Raw genomic sequence first — 19,745 nt, 5'->3', positions numbered from 1 at the left:
ATAGGCCAAAGCAGAGTCACCCATCCACCATGGGGCGGAAGGCCAGAGTCAGCCCCACTGCACCACGTGAACTAATAGAAGGGAAGGGTGTGTCCCAGAAGGAAGACGAGGAGGGGAAAGGGGGTCCACTGAGGTCCCCATTCCAAAAGTGCCTCCCCCTCCTTTCTTCCTCCTCCCATGCTTCTGCTCCTCCGCCTGGGAGGAGCCTGCAGATTTTACCAACTGCACCTTCTAGGTGAGGCATGGGGAAATGAGAGCGTCTCCCGGTGACTCTGGACCCCAGGGTTGGGATACAAGGGTTCCAACAGCTGCTCCCCAGATGCCACAGCTGAAATCTGACTTTGGCCAAGTTTCTTCAGGTATAAAAGAGATACACAACTTCATAAAATTATGAGGCTCCAAAGAAATTCAAATATGCTTAGAAGCACAGTTCTTGACTCTTAAATTGATACTAACTTTTTGAACATCTGGGCCAGATGTTAATAGAAAACATGGACCGGGGGCCCTTCTCAGCCCTGAGGATGCAAAGAGGATGCAGGAGCAGAGAGTGGTCCCTAATCCTGCCTCTGTGCCCGGCCCCACCTGAACCTAGGCCAACGGAGAGGGTCCTCCCCTCTCTGTGTGCTCACTACACACAGACACCCATGTGCCTTCCATTTCTCTAAGGAAGCCACACACGGACCATCACCTGAGTGCGTGCTGCCGCGCTTAGGCCAGGCTTTCAACATTCATCTTTATGAGCTTTATCTTGAACACACACCACCCCTGGCAACCACCATCTTACCTTCCATCTCCATGAATCTTCTGCAGGCATCTCATATGCATGAACTCACTCACTCAGCATTTTATCTCCTTGGTATTATTTCATTCTTACTATGATATCCTTGGTGTAGTAGGGAAGTGGAAAATGGAAGAGAGGATAATAAAGATGATAAAAGCAGGGTTGGGGAGATGATTCAGTGGGTAAGCGCTGGCCACACAAGCACGAGAACCTAAGTTTAATCCCCAGTGCCCACATGAAAGGCCAGGCATAAGCGCGGATGCCCATAGCCCCAGCACGGAGGTGGGTGAAGACCAGAGGATCACTGGTGCTGGCTGGTCAGCCAGTCTAACAGAAAAGTGCTGCCAGCTCCAGGTTCAGTGAGAAACTCTGTCTCAAAAGTATTGAAGAAATAAGGCATGAGGAGGATCCGGGCGTGGTGGTGCACACCTTTAATCCAGCCCTCAGGAGGCAGAGGTAGGAGGGTCCACTGTCAGTTCAAGGCCAGCCTGAGACTACATAGTGAATGTGAGCCTGGGCTACAGCAAGACCCTACCTTGAAGAAAAAAAAAAAAAGTAAACTAAAGAAGCAAGGCATAAGAATATAGAGGATTCCCAACATCCCCTGGCTTCCACAGGTGTGCATACAGGGCACGTGCATCTGCACATGCACATGCACAAAACACACACACTACATGTACACCCACACCAAACATTTTTTAAAAGTCAATAATGATGACAAAGAGTAATAGAGAGGGCTGGAGAGATGGCTTAGCAGTTAAGCGCTTGCCTGTGAAGTCTAAGGATCCCAGTTCGAGGCTCGGTTCCCCAGGTCCCACGTTAGCCAGATGCACAAGGGGGCGCACGCATCTGGAGTTCGTTTACAGAGGCTGGAAGCCCTGGCGCGCCCATTCTCTCTCTCTCCCTCTATCTGTCTTTCTCTCTGTGTCTGTCGCTCTCAAATAAATAAATAAATAATTTAAAAAAAAAAGAGTAATAGAGAGATTTTGGTGACTGTAATCATGGAACTCGGGGGGGGTAGGAGGAGGAGTCAAAGTTCAATGTCATCCTTGGCTACATATGGAGTTCAAGGCCAACGTGCACTACATGAGTCCCTGTTTCAAAAACAAAGTCATAAAAATAGCAAAAAAAAAAATTAATAGACTATGATTAACATATACTACATATGTGTGTGGAAATGCCTCTAAAAAGCTCCTTACTTTGCACAATTAATATGTACTAATAAGGATTGTCTAAGGGCTGGAGAGATGGTTTAGCGGTTCAGACGCTTGCCTGCGAAGCCTAAGAAGTGTTGGAGTCCTCCAGATCCCACTGAGAGCTGGCTGGACTCAACAGTGACGCAAGTGTGCAATGCCTCGCACGCCCACAAGGGTGCGCACGTGTCTGGAATTCGTTCACAGTGACTGAAAGGCCCCAACAAGCCCATTCTCTCCCTCCCCCCCCACCTCTCTCTTTAAAAATTGCTTAAAATGCGCCCTCAAGGTTTGACCACTGGTAACATATGTTAGAATTTCCTTCTAAATTTCTTGTTCTTTTTCATAGTCTTAGATACGGAACCCAGGGCCTTGTGCATACCAGGTAAGCACTCTCCCTCTGAGCTCCATCCCTCCATCCTTCCATCCCTCCATCCCTCCATCCTGGAATTCCCTTTCTTTTTCAGACTGGATGCTGAATGTCTCAGCTGATGTGCATGCCACATATGGTCTTCACCAGTCCGCCCTCCGGGGCGTCTAGGTGGCTCCCGCCCTGGGCTCTGGGGAAGCCCTGCCACCCCCAGCAGGATGCACAGCCAGCGGATCCTGCTTCCGGTGCCCATGGCGCGTGCTTAGAAATGGAATTACTGGGCGTATATTTACTACCTCTGTGTAACAGAACCATTACCATGCACATAGCTGTGGGTCTACCCTCGTGTATGTGAACGGCAAAATGCCTGTAGGAAACGTGAAAACGGAAACGTCTAATCTTATATCATGAACAGTTCCAAGTCTCCAGAGGCCAGGGCTTTTTACAGGAGCATGGAGAAACAAGAGAAGTTGTATTTCCCCACAGTCCGCGTACTGGGGGAGGAGGCAGGGCGGCACGGGGTAGGGCAGCGGGAACAGCAGGTTCGTGGGGCACCTTGGGCAGGCAGAGAAGGCAGCCACTTGAGAGGAGCGGAGATACTCCCTCGCCCACCACTCACTCCCCAGGTACCACAGAGCAAATGCTGCGCAGTGCAGCTCCAAGGCCCTGACACAGCCCGACCCCGTCCTCCCTACCTGACCACCGCAGGCCTACAGTTCCTCTGAGTGGATGTGGAGAAGGGCTGGAAATCCCCACAAGGATTCCAAGGCTTCAATCAGATCTTCAAGGGTCTCTGATCCAAAAGAGGTTACATCCACTATGATAAATAAAAACACAACCTTAATAGTGTAGTGAGCTACTGAGAATGGCCAAAACTAAAACTGTCAGCTCCTAAGACGTAGATCTTCAATATCAATGCATCACTAACTAAATGAAGAGTTCTCCGTTAAAAACAGAGAACTCGTCTTCAACGACACAACGTATGTCCATGAGAAAGCTGGAAATGGTCTATAGACATCAGCTGTCCACTTGGCTGAGCAAGCACACAGCTGCCACATGGTGGGTAGACATCATCACTGACTGAGTCATTCATTCGTCTGTCCACTCATTCACTCATCCACTTAACAAATATTGATTGAGACTCTCAAACTCTGTCCCAGATCCAGCTCTTCCTCGGGTCAGTCTAAGCCCGTGAGGGCACTGAGTGTCCCTGGTACACAAAGCACACAGGTTCTAGACACAGCCAAACCTGGATTCCAACCGCAGTTCTGTATGTTACTGGGCTGTGTAAGCTAGGGCAAGTCCTTCAGCCTTTCTGGGCCTCGGATTCCCAAAGACACAGTCATACTCAACTTTTCAGGGTCACAGAGCAGCCTGCGTGTGGCACCTGCAGAATCTAGGCCATTTGCTAACTGCTCCCGCCGGTTGAGCCAGCCTATTCCTCTAGTTAGAGGTGCAAGCTGTGTCTCCACCCCACCCTCCCCTTGCTACCCCAGCGCCATGACCCCCACCTCACTCTCATTGGCTAGTCTGGGATGAGGGAAGAGTTTCCTGTGATTTCCAGCTCCCCGGGAGAGGTGGTGTGTCTCTAAAGCACCTGGCGTGCTCTTCTTCACAAAGCTTCTCCATGCTGTCCTGGGCCGAAGCCCCCATGTATTTACTAATCATCTTCCCAAGGACACACCGGCCACCAAGAAACAGTACTAAATATATTCAGCAATGTTAATTTGTTTCTATTTTTAAAAGATTTTATTTTTATTTATTTATTTGAGAGAGAGAGAGAGAGAGAGAAGTCCAGGGTCTCCAGCCGCTGCAAAGGAACTCTAGATAGGCACCACCTTGTGCATCTGGCTTATGTGGGTCCTGGGGAATTGAACCTCGGTCCCTTGGCTTTGCAGGCAAGCACCTTAACAACTAAGCCATCTCTCCAGCCCTGAACTCTTTTTTTTTTTTTTTTAAATTTATTTATTTGAGAGCGACAGACACAGAGAGAAAGACAGATAGAGGGAGAGAGAGAGAATGGGCGCGCCAGGGCTTCCAGCCTCTGCAAACGAACTCCAGACGTGTGCGCCCCCTTGTGCATCTGGCTAACGTGGGACCTGGGGAACCGAGCCTCGAACCGGGGTCCTTAGGCTTCACAGGCAAGCGCTTAACCGCTAAGCCATCTCTCCAGCCCAGCCCTGAACTCTTAATATACAAATTTCAGCTAAAAATAGGTTTTTGCTCCTCTCTGTGGGTCAGGAAGGGAGTGCTTTAGGTAGACAGTGGCCTGGAGCTGTGAGACTGTCCCTCCCTCCTACTGTCCTCCCTCCCCTCAGGCCTCTGCTGCAGACAGGGTTCTTTGGAAGGATCTGCCTTGCAGGCAGAATCACGTACAGTCACACTCACCACTATCGTGCGGGGTGACACCAGCCCACAGGTGTCTTACCCCATTCTAGCTGTTACACGCGCCACGCGCAAGATGGCTTAAAGCAACAGCAATTTGTTTCTTATGGTTCTGGAAGCTGACAAGTGTGAGGACAAGTCACAAGACACCAAGATTAGTGCCTGGTTCCTGACTAACAGCTGTCTTCTCCTGTGACCCCACGTGCTGGAGAGGGCCGGTAAGCTCCCTGGGGCCTCATATAATGGTACGAGTCCAGCCAGGCGTGGTGGTGCATGCCTTTAATCCCAGCATTTGGGAGGCAGAAGGAGGATCACTGTGAGTTCGAGGCCACCCTGAGACTACAGAGTGAATTCCAGGTCAGCCTGGGCTAGAGTGAGACCCTACTTCGGAAAACCAAAAAAAAAGGTATGAGTCCATTTATGAGGGTATATCCCTTCTGACATCATGGTGTCCCAAAAGCCCTGTCTCCTAATTCCAGCTCCTTGGGAGTCAGGTTTGGGGACAAACGTTCACTCCCTTGCAACAAGGAAATCCACCACATGCGTTATGGACAGACGTGCAGTCCTCACCTACCTGAATGAGAAGAGGGCTTGCCCTGCAGATGCCGCTTCCCGACACAGCCTCATCACCACTCTCCTTTTACCTCACATTTGCCCCTCCTGCCAGCTCTCCCTGCTTCACGGGTAGAAACCGAGATTTGGCCACCTCCTCTGCAGGAGACGCTGGCCGCTGAGCTTCCCTCTCTGCCCACTCCCACCTGCGTCGTGAGGCTCAGAGAGACGGTGTCCGAGCCACGTGAAGGAGTAAAGGCCTGGCACTAGGTAAGTGCCCAATGTTCAAAAGCCTGAGAGTGTTTTGCCTAAGATTTAAGGCAAGCCCTGCCCATCAGTCAGCTGCCAGGGCTTCTCACTGTGGGCCATGAGGAAGAGGGTATTCTTGCACTTGACGGCAAGGCTCAGGAAGGTCGGCTTGCCCACAGCCACACAGCCGGTCGGGGTGGGACAGGCGCCTGGGCTTGTCTAGTACACAGTCTGGGTCCAGGCAGGTTCTGGGCTGGTAACGGGAGCTAGGGTCCCTCTGGGGGACAGGAAAAAATTGGGGTAAGGCAGATCACTGGGCAGCTCCTCACTTTACCTGGCCTCAGTCCCACCTCTGGACTAGTCCACCAACCTGACAGCTGAATCCATAACGATTTTTCAAATACAGACCTTGCTCCAAACAAGATTAATGATGAAGACTGACATTTAACAGTTGTCCTCTGACCTCCACATGTGTGCTGTGGCACTGTGAACCCATATTCAAGTAACATAAACACACAGAAATAGATAAAGAAATACATTACTAATTTAAAAATATTTTTGTTTAGTTTTACAGAGAAAAGAGAGGCAGACAGACAGAGCCGCTAGCCTCTGCAAACAAACTCCAGATGCATGTCCTACTTTGTCATCTGGCTTTACGTGGGGACTGGGGAATAGAACCCAGGTCATTATGCTTTGCAGGTAAATGCCTTAACTGCTGAGCCATCTTTCCCTCCCAATAATTTTTTAAAAAGAAAGAAAAGAGGAAACTGAAGTGCAGAATGATAACTGGACCAAAATTACACAAGTTGTTTAGTTTACTCAGGACAGGGAGCCTTATTCTTCAAAAATAATATACCATGGCTGGAAAGATGGCTTAGCAGTTAAGGTGCTTGCCTGTGAAGCCTAAGGACCCAGGTTCCATTCCCCAGTACTCACATAAGCCAGATGCACAAGGTGGAGTGTGCAACTATAGTTTGTTTGCAGTGGCTAGAGGCCCTGGTGTGTCCATTCTCTCTATCTGCCCCCTGTCTGATAAGTAAATAAAATTAAAGTTTTTTTAAAAATCATATACCGGGCTGGAGAGATGGCTTAGCGGTTGAGCGCTTGCCTGTGAAGCCTAAGGACCCCGGTTCAAGGCTCGGTTCCTCAGGTCCCACGTTAGCCAGATGCACAAGGGGGCGCACGTGTCTGGAGTTCGTTTGCAGAGGCTGGAAGCCCTGGCGCACCCATTCTCTCTCTCTCCCTGTATCTGTCTTTCTCTCTGTGTCTGTCACTCTCAAATAAAAAAAAAAACTATTAAAAATCATATACCATTATGGATACATGTTGCTTACCAATGGGGACATGCTCTGAGAAACGTGGTATTAGGCAATTCCATCGAGGTGCGGACATCCTGTGCTCACACAAACTGAGACATGAGTCGGCAATGGTCAAATGGAGCCCTGCGTGCGGGCGGAGCTCTGCATCGTGACTAAAGTACCGGAGAGAGACAGCATGGCTGAAAGTGGACCTGCAAGAACTAAACAAAACAAAAAGCATTGCTAAAAATATGAAAAAAGAACTTGTAATAAAAACAGGGGGGCTGGAGAAATGGCTTAAGGAACGTGCCTGCAAAGCCAAAGGACCCAGTTCGATTCCCCAGGGCCCACATAAACCAGATGTACATGGTGGCACACGCATCTGGAGTTCGCTTGCATTAGCTGAAGGCCTTGGCATGCCCATTCTCTCTCTCTCTCTCTCTCTCTCTCTCTCTCTCTCTCTGTGTGTGTGCCTCTGTTTCTCAAATAAAATAAATTAAATAAAAGAAAAATATGTTTCTGGATGACCAAGACTATGTCATCTCATTTCTCTTAACCTCAATCATCTCTTTTAAAAAAGCTAGGTACAGGGGTCTATATGGACATGTGGAGGCTGAGGCAGGAGGATTACTACAAGTGTCAGGCTAGCTTGAGCTACATATAGTAAGCTCAAGGCCAGCCTGGCCTATATACTAAGACTCTGCCCTCCTTTAAAACAAATAAAATAAAAAGAAAGACGGGCTGGAGAGATGCCTCAGTGGCTGACCCAGGTTTGATTCCCAGAACCAGCAGAAGGCCAGATGCACAGAGTGGCGCATGCGTCTGGAACTTACTTGCAGGTGCTAGAGGCCCCACTGCGCCCACTTTCTCTATTTCTCTTCTATGTCTCTGTGCTTACAAATTAAAATACTTGAAAAAGGAAGGAAAGGCAGGAACACCACCACAGGATGGGAGCAAACACCTACTGTGCGCCCATCAAGCCACTGCCAGGTCCAGCACGCATACTGAACACAGCCAACGTGGTGGCTGACCGCGCTGCGCCCGTGCAATGTAGCTTCCTGCTTCCGGAGGGCCTCACATTACCTCAGCCTTTCCCCATGTGACTACATGGACTCAGCTCTTCCCGCAGCTCCTTTCCCCAGGTTAACACAGCCTGTCCCTGCGGCCAGACATTTCCTGCCACCAAGTTTGCACTGTCTTCCAAGTAGATGCCCCCAGAATCATGTTCCCACTTCAGAGTCTGTGGGACAGCGTGGGCCGGGAGCTCGGGCCCTACCAGGCTGGGCAGCCACCCTCACCTGCCCTGCGTCCTCCCGCTTGGACCCTGGCTTCTCAGAGGCTTGGGGCTGAGAAAGGCTGCAGGCTCCCCGAAGTTCGTGAGGGAAGATTTGAAGGGTCTCCTTGTCCTCCCTGATCCTGCTGACAGCACCTGCCCTTAATCCTCCAAACTTCTAAGCTAACTCGGGATGTGTTTCATACATCTAACCTAAAAATTCCTTTTTCTTTTTCTTTTGTATTGGGGATTGAAACCAGGGTATTGCATGTGCCAGGGGAGCACGCTGAGCCGTATCCCCAGTTCCTGTTATCTCTACATACAATACAAACCGTCCTGAGCAACGGTTCTGTGAGAATCTCCCTCAAAAGTACAGGAAGGCACAGCATTGCATAATCTCACCATGTCCTTGAACCTGGGAACCGGTCCCAGAACAAGAATTCCAGTACAGCCTAACCTGAGGGTGTAGCTACCCGGAAGAGTAACGGCCTAGCTTGTCCCCACGCTCTGAGTTCCATCCCTTGCACCAGAATCAACCGATCGATTGATCGATCAATTGATCCATCCCTCCTCCCTGGCCAGAAATGCTTGTGCAGTACCTCTGACTATCTCCGTCCTCCCCACTGGCCTGCAAGCCCAGTGTATTAGAAGCTGAAGAAAAGGGGCTGGGGAAATGGCTTAGCAGTTAAGGCAATTGCCTGAGAAGTCTAAAGGTCCAGGTTCGATTCCCCAAGACCCACATAAGCCAGATGCACAAGGTGGAGCATGTGTCTGGAGTTTGCAGTGGCTGGAAGCCCTGGCGCGCCCATTCTCTCTCTGCCTCTTCCTCTTCTCTCTCTCAAATAAATAAATAAATATTTTTTTTAAACAAAAAAGAAAGAAAACAGAAAGACGCTAGGACCTGGGTTCAGAATGACTTCCCGCTGGCGGCCAGTCTAGTAACCCCTTTGCGCTTCCTTTACCTCACCAGAAAAAATAATGATAATAAAACAGAAGAAGCAACGGTAATGTATTCCGCGGGAAGGCTGAGACACCCCCTCCCCTTCATAGTGGATAGTGCCTGGGACACTGACAATTTCCAAGCCCTCTCTTAAGTTCCATGTCTTCCGTTTTTCTCGTGCATTGATCGGGTGGGAGCTTGGGTCATGGAGACCCCGCCATCTCCCTATGCCCACCGGAGAAGGTCCACTCGGGGGACCCTTGGTCACGGCCGTGCCTCTTCCCCTAGCCCTGACACCAGAGCGCCCACCCACCCCGGGGCCCGGCACCGGCACCGGGCACCGGGCACGAGGCAGGGGCGGGGAGCACGGGCGGGCGGGGCGGGGCGGGGCCGGCGGCGGAGCGGGGACCGCGGAGCCCGAGCGGAGCCGAGCGGGAGCCGCGCCGCGCCGCCATGCCCCTGGCCTTCTGCGGCACCGAGAACCGCTCGGCCGCCTACCGGGTGGATCAGGGCGTCCTCAACAACGGCTGCTTCGTGGACGCGCTCAACGTGGTGCCGCACGTCTTCCTGCTCTTCATCACCTTCCCCATCCTCTTCATCGGTGAGCGCGCCGCGGCGGCGGAGGACGAGGACGAGGAGGGAGGGACCGGCGCGCGGAGGTGGCGCGGCCCCGGCGCTCCCCGGGCACGGCTCTCCGCGCTCGCACACCCGCTCGTCCCTGGCACTCCCTGGGGTGCCCCTGAACCCGCTCCAAACATCACCTGGGGCCTCTTCAAGTTCTACCACCATGGGGCCTGCCTGGGCGGCGGCGGGTCCTTGCACGCGCCGGGAGGGTGGCGGGGGGGGGGGGTTCGGCCGCAGTCTTGGGGAGCCCCGCGGAGGGAGCCCGCCGCTCCCCCGCCTTCCCGGGCCCGCGCGCTGTGCAGCCGCCTCTGCGTCCTGGCCGGCCGAGGGAGGTGGGCGTGGAGACCGGAGATTGGTCCCCGGGGCTCCGCACGACCGACCGTGGTCCTAGCCTCGGCCTGCGCCGGGGTCCCCTGCGCGCGCGGGGGGTCGCAGTGAGAGTTAGAGCTGTGCATCCCCGCCCCTGCGACATCCCTCTCCCGGGAGTGCAACTTCCCCGGCTAGGTGTGGAGCTGCTCAGACTCTTGGATTAACGACCCCTTCAGCACCCAATTGGCTACAGATAAAGTGGTGTGCAAACGGGGGCACCGTCAGGGAAACCATGCTTGCCTCTTCATTCTGCTCCCCTAACTCTCGGCAAGACCAGTCTGCTCCGTCCATACATAGGGTGTCCCCTGCTTCCCCAACTATTCATTCACTCTAATTAAGAAAATGGCTAATCTTAAACTTCATATATACAGCTTTGAGGAAGAAAGGAGAAATGGTCACCAAACCAAATTAATGAATTGTTGAGCCCAGAGTGTTGGCACATGACTGGAATCCCAGCACTTGAGAGGTGGAAGCAGGATTGGGAGTTCAAGGTCATTCTCAGCTACATACCAAGTTCAAAGCCAGCCTTGACTACATGAGACCCTGTCTCAAAAAAAGCAAGTTGATCGCTTGGAGAGATGGCTTAGTGGTTAAGGTGCTCGCCTGCGAAGCCAAAGGGCCTAGGTTCTATTTCCCAGTATCCATGTGAGCCAGAGGCACAAGATAACGCAGGCATCTGAGGTTCATTTGAGGGCCTAGAGGCCCTGGCACGCCCATTCTCTCCCCCCTCCCTCTTTCTCTTTCAAATAAATGAATGGAAATAAAAATATTAAAAAGTAAGTTAATGCAAAAGCAAGTTGCTGTGGCTGACGAATATGAATGGGTACACACAAGTAGCGAGGTGACGTGCACTCCTTGCTCCTACAGCGTTTGCTCTGCCCAGGAGGTCTGCGTAAACCGCTCGTATACTCAGCCTTGGGGTGTGCCAGGGTACTCGCCCACCCCCATGGGGGACCCAGCACTCTTGCGCCCCAGTTGGTGGGCTTCCTACCTTCCCGTCTCTCCCTGCAGGGTGGGGCAGCCAGAGCTCCAAGGTGCACATCCATCACAGCACCTGGCTCCACTTCCCGGGGCACAACCTCCGCTGGATCCTCACCTTCATTCTGCTCTTCGTCCTGGTGTGCGAGATCGCAGAGGGCATCCTGTCTGATGGGTGAGTGGTGAGGAGGCTGGAGGGAGTGCTGCGGGGGGGGGGGGACCTCTGGAAAGGCCAGTGGAGACCCCAGCTCACTAGCCTTCCGCCAGGCAGTACCATTTCCTGTTAGGTCTAGCAACCCATTGCCCAGGATAAAGTGTACCCGGCCCTGTGTGCCAGGCCCTCCACACACATGAAACAGAGCCTGCCCTCATTCCAGGAGAGCAGAGAGAATACAGATCTGTGTGCCAAGCCCCAGGGAAGTCAGAGCCTGTTCAGATGCCCCAGCTGCTGTGGAGAGCAACCCACAGAGGGGAGACAGCCAAGCAAGTGACTCTTGCGGCTCGGTGCATCCACCAAAGTCACAGTCCAGCCTCGCCTGCTCCTACCTCTTAGTCAAAGGTTTTCTCCCCACACCTCCTCCCCCACCCCCCGCCTCTCACCTCTGCTACAGCCAGGATCACGCTGCATGTTCAAGTTTCTATTTGCAAAAGTGCCAGAAAGGCTACAGCGAGGATCGCACTGTATGTTCAAGTTTCTATTTGCAAAACTGCCAGAAAAGCTTCATGTGTGTCTAGTGAGTCCCTAGGTTTGATTCCTCTTTGTAGCCCCTGCACAAGACACGTGAAAACCTGCCAACATTCACTAACTCCTAGAAGGAGAAATCGAATCTCAGTTTAAGGACACGCTCTGAGTAGAAAGAGGAAGGCCGTCACACCAACCGCATGGTGGAGGGGAGGCTGGAGTTGAGCCCGGCAGGACGACCAGGCAGAGGAGTAAAAGGAGGGAGGCCCTGGCGTCTGGAGAGGAGGCACAAAGACAATGTAGCCGTGCTGTAGCGCAGGTGAAGAGAGTCCACGTGGTGCAGGACCTGGGGGAGAACAAGCCTAGAGGCGGTGGCGAGGAGGGAGGCAGGCTGGCAAGGGTGGGAGGGGCAGAGCAGAGAGGGCTGAGGAGCTAAGCGCATGCACAGAGCCTGAGCTGGGTGTAGGGAGGGCTGGAAGCGCGGTCCACATGCTTGGGTCGAATTTGAACTGCAGTGAGTGCCAGTGAGAGATGTCATGGTCACAGCACATCTTGGGGAGAAGCTGTACGTGCCCCTTGCAGGTCAGAGGTGAGGAAAGCTGGGAGTCTGGGTGAGAGATGGCTGAGGACAGATGTGTCCGTCACACTGAGGCGCAGCAGAGAAGTCGGCAAGACTCCGGAAGCTGGGGTGGGGGCAGAGCAGGGACAGCTTTGGGCTGGAGCATGTGAGCCTCCCAGCCGGAGTCAGATTTCAGGAGGCTCAACTCCGGCCCGTCCTGCCTGGCTCCTGCAGCTGGTCTGCTCTTAACCTCCCACCCGGCCAGTGTTCCCACATCCTGGCATCCATCAGCAGTGATAGCCCACTTGCTTGCCTTGGGGCAGTGGGTCCTTCTGATGATCAAAGTCCCTCACACCCACAAAGGGGGTGAGAGGGCATGCTGCTACCAGCGGAGAGTGGCAGGTGGCCAGCTGCATCCCTCCCCACCATCTCTTCCAAAGTGGCACAACTACAGAGAGAAAGGGTGGCCAGAAATATTCCCTGGGTTACAATTGGCTGGGGGGACAGGAAAACACCCGCTACTGGTGGAGAAAGAAGCCCTGGCCCTCCTGCTAATCTGCTGCTTGGTGCCACCTGGGAGGTTTTGACAGGGCACCCAGCCTTTCTGGGACTCACCTTTTAGCACTTGTTAAATGGGCATGGGAACCCCTCACCTGCGCTAGAGGAAAGGAACAGAGTGTACAGCAAGCAGAAGGTGTAGTCCCCAAAAGTGAGAACTGGAAGGAGTGAGTCGGGGGACTCCCTGCTGCTGTCAGTGGCCTCCGCTCAGTACACTGAGCCTGGGCCCTGAACCCATGCAGTGAAAGCAGCCATCTCCTCTCCCCACGCCCCCCAGCTGTGAGGCCTATACCCCTAGAAAGGCAAGTGAGAGGAGGCACTGGGAAAAGGGAGGACAGGAGTCACAGACCCCGCGACTCTGTAGCGCCCCCTGTTGGCCCTGGCTGGCGGCAGGAGGACTGGGTAAAGCAGTGGTCTGCAGCCTGCGTTTGGCTTAGCGCTAGCTTATTAGTAACTAGCTGAGGCATCTTAACCCTACAGGGATTCTGCTTTCCTGAGGGGCTGTTCCAGCATGTGATGCTGTGACTTCAGAATAGCTAAAGCAGTATAGGTTGGAAGGAAGGGAAGAAGGGAGGGAGAACAGACCTGATAAATGTAATGTAAAACGTTTGTCTTTTTCTTTCCTAGTTCATTCTGTATTATTCATTAAAGCAACTAACATATTTGATAAGTAATAACAAGAAATGCCTGTTCCAGCCGGGCGTGGTGGCGCATGCCTTTAATCCCAGCACTCGGGAGGCAGAGGTAGGAGGATCGCCGTGAGTTCAAGGCCACCCCTGAGACTACAGAGTTAATTCCAGGTCAGCCTGGACCAGAGTGAGACCCTACCTCGAAAAACCAAAAAAAAAAAAAAAAAGAAAGAAATGCCTGTTCCATCTATGCCTAAAGTTCAACTGATTTCAACATGATTTCAAGTTCAGAAACAAAAGTTTTGGGGGCCCCCCATGAGCAGCATTGATTGTCTTCATGTTCCAACTAGAAACGGCTTCCTGTCCTTAGCCCTTTTGTGCCTTCTCTGTTAGATTGAAGACCTTTTGCTGTGAGTGTCCATTTATGAAGGCTCAAAGGATGTGGACATTGACTGTCTAACAAGAAATCAAGGAGTTATCTCTTCCGGTTGGTTTTGTAGTTCAGTGATGTCTTCAGGGTCGCAGCCTCCACCCATCTTTCTGCACCTGTTTCTGTGGGTCAGCCATCCCTTCCTCACCACCACATGGCTGCCCAATTCTGCATATCACTAAGGAAGGAAGGGGCAAGCTCAAAGGAGACATGATCCTAGAGGCCTGTTCCATACAGAGATCAGCCTCCACGACTTCCTCTGCACCTCAGAGATGAGAATTGGGTTCCATGGTAGCCAGGGGGTGTAGCTCAGGGGTAGAGTATTTGACTGTAGAATTGGCTTCCATGGGGGGTGTAGCTCAGGGGTAGAGTATTTGACTGTAGAATTGGGTTCCATGGGGGATGTAGCTCAGGGGTAGAGTATTTGACTGTAGAATTTGGTTCCATGGGGGGTGTAGCTCAGGGGTGGAGTATTTGACTGTAGAATTGGCTTCCATGGGGGGTGTAGCTCAGGGGTAGAGTATTTGACTGTAGAATTTGGTTCCATGGTGGTGTAGCTCAGGGGTAGAGTATTTGACTGTAGAATTGGCTTCCATGGGGGGTGTAGCTCAGGGGTAGAGTATTTGACTGTAGAATTGGCTTCCATGGGGGGTGTAGCTCAGGGGTGGAGTATTTGACTGTAGAATTGGCTTCCATGGGGGGTGTAGCTCAGGGGTAGAGTATTTGACTGTAGAATTGGCTTCCATGGGGGATGTAGCTCAGGGGTAGAGTATTTGACTGTAGAATTGGGTTCCATGGGGGGTGTAGCTCAGGGGTAGAGTATTTGACTGTAGAATTGGCTTCCATGGGGGGTGTAGCTCAGGGGTAGAGTATTTGACTATAGAATTGGCTTCCATGGGGGGTGTAGCTCAGGGGTAGAGTATTTGACTGTAGAATTGGCTTCCATGGGGGATGTAGCTCAGGGGTAGAGTATTTGACTGTAGAATTGGCTTCCATGGGGGGTGTAGCTCAGGGGTAGAGTATTTGACTGTAGAATTGGGTTCCATGGGGGGTGTAGCTCAGGGGTGGAGTATTTGACTGTAGAATTGGCTTCCATGGGGGGTGTAGCTCAGGGGTGGAGTATTTGACTGTAGAATTGGCTTCCATGGGGGGTGTAGCTCAGGGGTGGATTATTTGACTGTAGAATTGGCTTCCATGGGGGGTGTAGCTCAGGGGTAGAGTATTTGACTGTAGAATTGGCTTCCATGGGGGGTGTAGCTCAGGGGTGGAGTATTTGACTGTAGAATTGGCTTCCATGGGGGGTGTAGCTCAGGGGTAGAGTATTTGACTGTAGAATTGGCTTCCATGGGGGGTGTAGCTCAGGGGTGGAGTATTTGACTGTAGAATTGGCTTCCATGGGGGGTATAGCTCAGGGGTAGAGTATTTGACTGTAGAATTCGGTTCCATGGGGGATGTAAATCAGGTGTAGAGCATTTGACTGTAGAATTGGCTTCCATGGGGGGTATAGCTCAGGGGTAGAGTATCTGACTGTAGAATTGGGTTCCATGGGGGGTGTAGCTCAGGGGTAGAGCATCTGACTGTAGAAATGGGTTCCATGGGGGGTGTAGCTCAGGGGTAGAGTATTTGACTGTAGAATTGGGTTCCATGGGGGATGTAGCTCAGGGGTAGAGTATTTGACTGTAGAATTGGGTTCCATGGGGGGTGTAGCTCAGGGGTAGAGTATTTGACTGTAGAATTGGGTTCCATGGGGGATGTAGCTCAGGGGTAGAGTATTTGACTGTAGAATTTGGTTCCATGGTGGTGTAGCTCAGGGGTAGAGCATCTGACTGTAGAATTGGGTTCCATGGGGGGAGTAGTCAGGGGTAGAGCATCTGACTGTAGAATTTGGTTCCATGGGGGGTGTAGCTCAGGGGTAGAGCATCTGACTGTAGAAATGGGTTCCATGGGGGATGTAGCTCAGGGGTAGAGTATTTGACTGTAGAATTTGATTCCATGGTGGTGTAGCTCAGAGGTAGAGCATCTGACTGTAGAATTTGGTTCCATGGGGAGTATAGCTCAGGGGTAGAGTATTTGACTGTAGAATTGGGTTCCATGGGGGGTGTAGCTCAGTGGTATTGTATTTGACTGTAGAATTGGGTTCCATGGGGGTTGTAGCTCAGGGGTAGAATATTTGACTGTAGAATTTGGTTCCATGGGGGTTGTAGCTCAGGGGTAGAGTATTTGACTGTAGAATTGGCTTCCATGGGGGGTGTAGCTCAAGGGTAGAGTATTTGACTGTAGAATTTGGTTCCATGGGGGGGGTGTAGCCCAGGGGTAGAGCATCTGACTGTAGAATTTGGTTCCATGGGGGGTGTAGCTCAGGGGTGGAGTATTTGACTGTAGAATTTGGTTCCATGGTGGTGTAGCTCAGGGGTAGAGTATTTGACTGTAGAATTGGCTTCCATGTGGGGTGTAGCTTGGGGGTAGAGTATCTGACTGTAGAATTTGGTTCCATGGGGGTTGTAGCTCAGGGATAGAGTATTTGACTGTAGAATTTGGTTCCATGAGGGTTGTAGCTCAGGTGTAGAATATTTGACTGTAGAATTCGGTTCCATGGGGGTTGTAGCTCAGGTGTAGAATATTTGACTGTAGAATTGGGTTCCATGGGGGGTATAGCTCAGGGGTACAGCATGGGACTATAGAATTTGGTTCCATGAGGTGGTATAGCTCAGGGTAGAGCATTTGACTCTAGACTTGGTTTCCTTGGCCATCCCATGTGGTGTTTTGAATAGAATAGATGGCCCCCAATATATTTAGTTGTTTGTAGTTTGCATCTGCTGGCTACCTGGCTGGAGGCAATGTCACTGGATGGATCTTAAGTTGTGGGGATGGGTTTCCGATTTCAATCTAAAGATATGCAAAGTGTGCCTAGCTGGAGTTCCTGAAGTGTGCAGTGGCTTTTGGCTTTGAGGCTTGTACTTCCCTCTCTCTGCTTGGTCCTGTGAAGGCAGGCCAGCTTCTTCTGATACACCCTGAGACATCAGCCACTGGCAGAGGGGTATGGAATAGTTTTCTATATAAACAGATCACATTCCATCCCCGGTGTATGGATCACTGCATTGCTATTGAAGCAAAGCTTTAGTTGTTTTCCTTTCACAGGTGTGAGGGGAGAATGCCCACAGTGCCTCTGTGCTGTACCTGAACCTCACAGGTGCCCTTGGGGTCCGGCATGGCATTCCTCTCCACTTGGCCACCTCCGTTTCTGTTTGGCTCACACCCATTCTTCAAGGCCCAGCCTGGCTCCACTCGTCTGTGGAGCTTCCCATGGCTGCCCATGCCAGCCCTCTGCACTGGCTGTGGGAAGCTGAGATCTGAGAGAAAGACTTGTTCCTGTGGGTCTTGGTGCTAGGCCAGAGCCCAGATAGCATAGAGGCCTTGGAGAGTCAACATAGGCGGCCATGAGCTGATAGTCATTGTCCCTGTCCCTCAGCCCAACCCAAGGAAGGAGACAAAAAGCAATGACCTCGAGCATGTGACTTAGCCAGCCTGTGCCTCAGTTTCCTCAGTTGTACAGTGGAGTAACCAAGTGTGCTTGTTGCATGGACCTAATGAAGAACCATGCCTAGCAGAGGGCATATGCTCAGCAAACACTGTCTGCCATCCACACTATTGGCACAGCACTTGGGGACATTGCCCATGCTGATCTGTGCCACCCATGTTAAATGGGGTTGTCACTGACTGAACAGGGATGCACAGGACCCCGAACCACTCAAGGGACGCAAGTCCAGCAACCCAGCTGGGTCCACCTCCCAGCAATGGGGCTCCAGGCTTTGCTCGCATCCCAGACTCTGTCATGCAGACTAGAACCCCCAAAGCCTTGAGCCTTGGGGGCGTCACCTTCTGGACATGTTCGGGTGCAGGCTGGGCTGAGCTGCCAGCAGGAGGACCCTGTGGTTATGTTCCGAGGTCCTTCTGTGCAGCTAACAGTCAGCACAGCCTGGGGTGCTCATCACGTCCACGGCCCTCTCTCTGTCATCGCAGGGTGACGGAGTCTCACCACCTCCACCTGTACATGCCAGCGGGGATGGCGTTCATGGCTGCGGTCACCTCCGTCGTCTACTACCACAACATCGAGACCTCCAACTTCCCCAAGCTGCTGATCGGTACGGAGCAAGGCAGGGGTGGGCTTTCATTCCTTCCACTAGTGTTTACCAAGAATTCACCGTGTACTGGGCACTGTTCTGGGGGCTGGAGATTCAGAAATGAAGAAGAGACATCTGCCTTCAGGGAGCTTCTGGTCCAGAGGAGCCAGATGGGCAGAGGCGGTAAACGAACCAGTGAGCAGATGGGAGGAGAAAAGTAAGCCGAGGTGGGAGGAGCATGGAGGGTGTTGTGATGGGAGCAGGAGGATCAGGGGAGTGCCGAGGAGAGTGTGTCTGCGGAGGCCTGCTCAGAGGAGTGGACTTGGCAGGGAGGCTGATGTGGGCCAAGTCTAGTGAGCAGGGCCTCAAGTGGAAGGAGCCGGGCAGGTCCGTGGCTCTGGGACTGAGCGCTTGGGCGTAGGGCGGTGCTGGAGTTGTGATCAGAGGAAAGGGGTTTCAGGCACACGGAGTTTGACTCTGGGGTCAAGTGAACTACCTTTTTTTTTTTTCTTTTTTGGTTTTTCAAGGTAGAGTCTCACTCTAGCCCAGGCTGATCTAGAATTCACTATGGAGTCTCAGGGTGGCCTTGAACTCATGATGATCCTCCTACCTCTGCCTACCCAGTGCTGGGATTAAAGGCGTGTGCCACCACGCCTGGCTTTTCAAGTGAACTACTTTAGGTGAAGGAGTTAGGTGTTCAGAGGGAGGGCAGGGCAGGAGATAGGAATTCAGCAGCCACAGATTTATGGGTGACATCTAATGCTTGAGCCTAGGTGAGGTCACCTGGAGAGAGAATAAAGACCCAAGTCCAGTGCCCAAGTTTGGCCAATTCTTGGGCCCCTAGGAAGGAGTTGCTGCTTGTAACTTTGGATGTGCAGGGTGGGGGTCCCGGGGAAAAATAAGAGCCAGAGCCGCGTGCCCTTTTCGGGGCGTGTGCCACGGGCCAGACTCCGCTCGCTGCCTGTGCGTGCCATGTCACTCATTCCCACGGCCACTCTGTCGGTGCTGTTGTGTCCACGTTACACTCAGACAAGAGGCACAAAGTTTAAAATAACACCAGCAGGCTGCAGAAATGGCTTAGCGGTTAAGGCACATGTCTGCATAGCCTAAGGACCCATGTTCGATTCTCCAGGTCCCACGTAAGCCAGATGCACAAGGTGGCACATGCGTCTGGAGTTCATTTGCAGTGGCTGGAGGCCCTGGCGCGCCCATTCCCTCCTGTAATAAATAAATAAATCCTTCAAAAATGTTTTTAATAACACCAGCAAGCCCTCACGGAGCACTGACTACCTGTTAGGCTGTACGCACAGTATTAACTAAGTCTTCACAACAGCCCCATAGATGGGCCCCATTACTGTCCCATTACGGAAAGCGGGAGCTCAGGAGCTAAGTGGTCATATTAGTCCACTCAGCTACTCAAGGGGCACAGCCAGAGTTAGGCCTCTAAGCTTCTAGCTGCTTCTGCAACTGTGATTCTAAGGCTCTATGGGCTGTGTCCTTGCCACCAAGGGTATAATCCCACAGACCTGCCTCTGTGTGGGCTTCACAGTCGCATGTAGACTCACTATGGAGCTCAGGATGACCTTGAGCTGTTCCTCTCTGTATATTCAAAGCGCTGGATGACAGGCCTGGATTATACATTTTAAATAAGTGAAGTGCATGATATGCGGATTTTACCTTGTAGCACTTTCCTTCTCATTGCTGGACAAAACATGTGACCCATAGCAGCTTAGAGAAGGAAAGGGTTTCTTTCC

The 19,745-nt window shown here is 52.1% G+C and overlaps 1 protein-coding gene and 1 long non-coding RNA gene across 3 annotated transcripts in view; one reads left to right on the top strand and one right to left on the bottom strand.

Annotated features, from left to right (window-relative positions):
• LOC123459339 overlaps nucleotides 1-9,628 on the bottom strand; it is a 29,117-nt gene extending 19,489 nt beyond the window's left edge. For both annotated transcript variants that reach the window (XR_006636225.1, XR_006636224.1), the window contains exons 1-3: nucleotides 9,540-9,628; nucleotides 6,865-7,049; nucleotides 3,040-3,161 (exon numbers count right to left, since the gene is read on the bottom strand). This is a non-coding gene — a long non-coding RNA (uncharacterized LOC123459339). The remainder of the gene's footprint in view (nucleotides 1-3,039; nucleotides 3,162-6,864; nucleotides 7,050-9,539) is intronic.
• The window catches only part of Abcc8 (ATP binding cassette subfamily C member 8), a 100,501-nt gene continuing 90,250 nt past the window's right edge, over nucleotides 9,495-19,745 (top strand). The window contains exons 1-3 of the mRNA XM_004650830.3: nucleotides 9,495-9,642; nucleotides 11,046-11,187; nucleotides 17,891-18,012. Of these exons, the coding sequence (XP_004650887.1) occupies nucleotides 9,495-9,642; nucleotides 11,046-11,187; nucleotides 17,891-18,012 (412 nt within the window). The remainder of the gene's footprint in view (nucleotides 9,643-11,045; nucleotides 11,188-17,890; nucleotides 18,013-19,745) is intronic.

The sequence above is a fragment of the Jaculus jaculus genome, chromosome 3, assembly GCF_020740685.1.
Source record: "Jaculus jaculus isolate mJacJac1 chromosome 3, mJacJac1.mat.Y.cur, whole genome shotgun sequence".
Taxonomy (NCBI): Eukaryota; Metazoa; Chordata; class Mammalia; order Rodentia; family Dipodidae; genus Jaculus; species Jaculus jaculus.
Note: the sequence above shows the minus strand (reverse complement) of the source record. Positions and strands in the feature narration are given on the sequence as shown.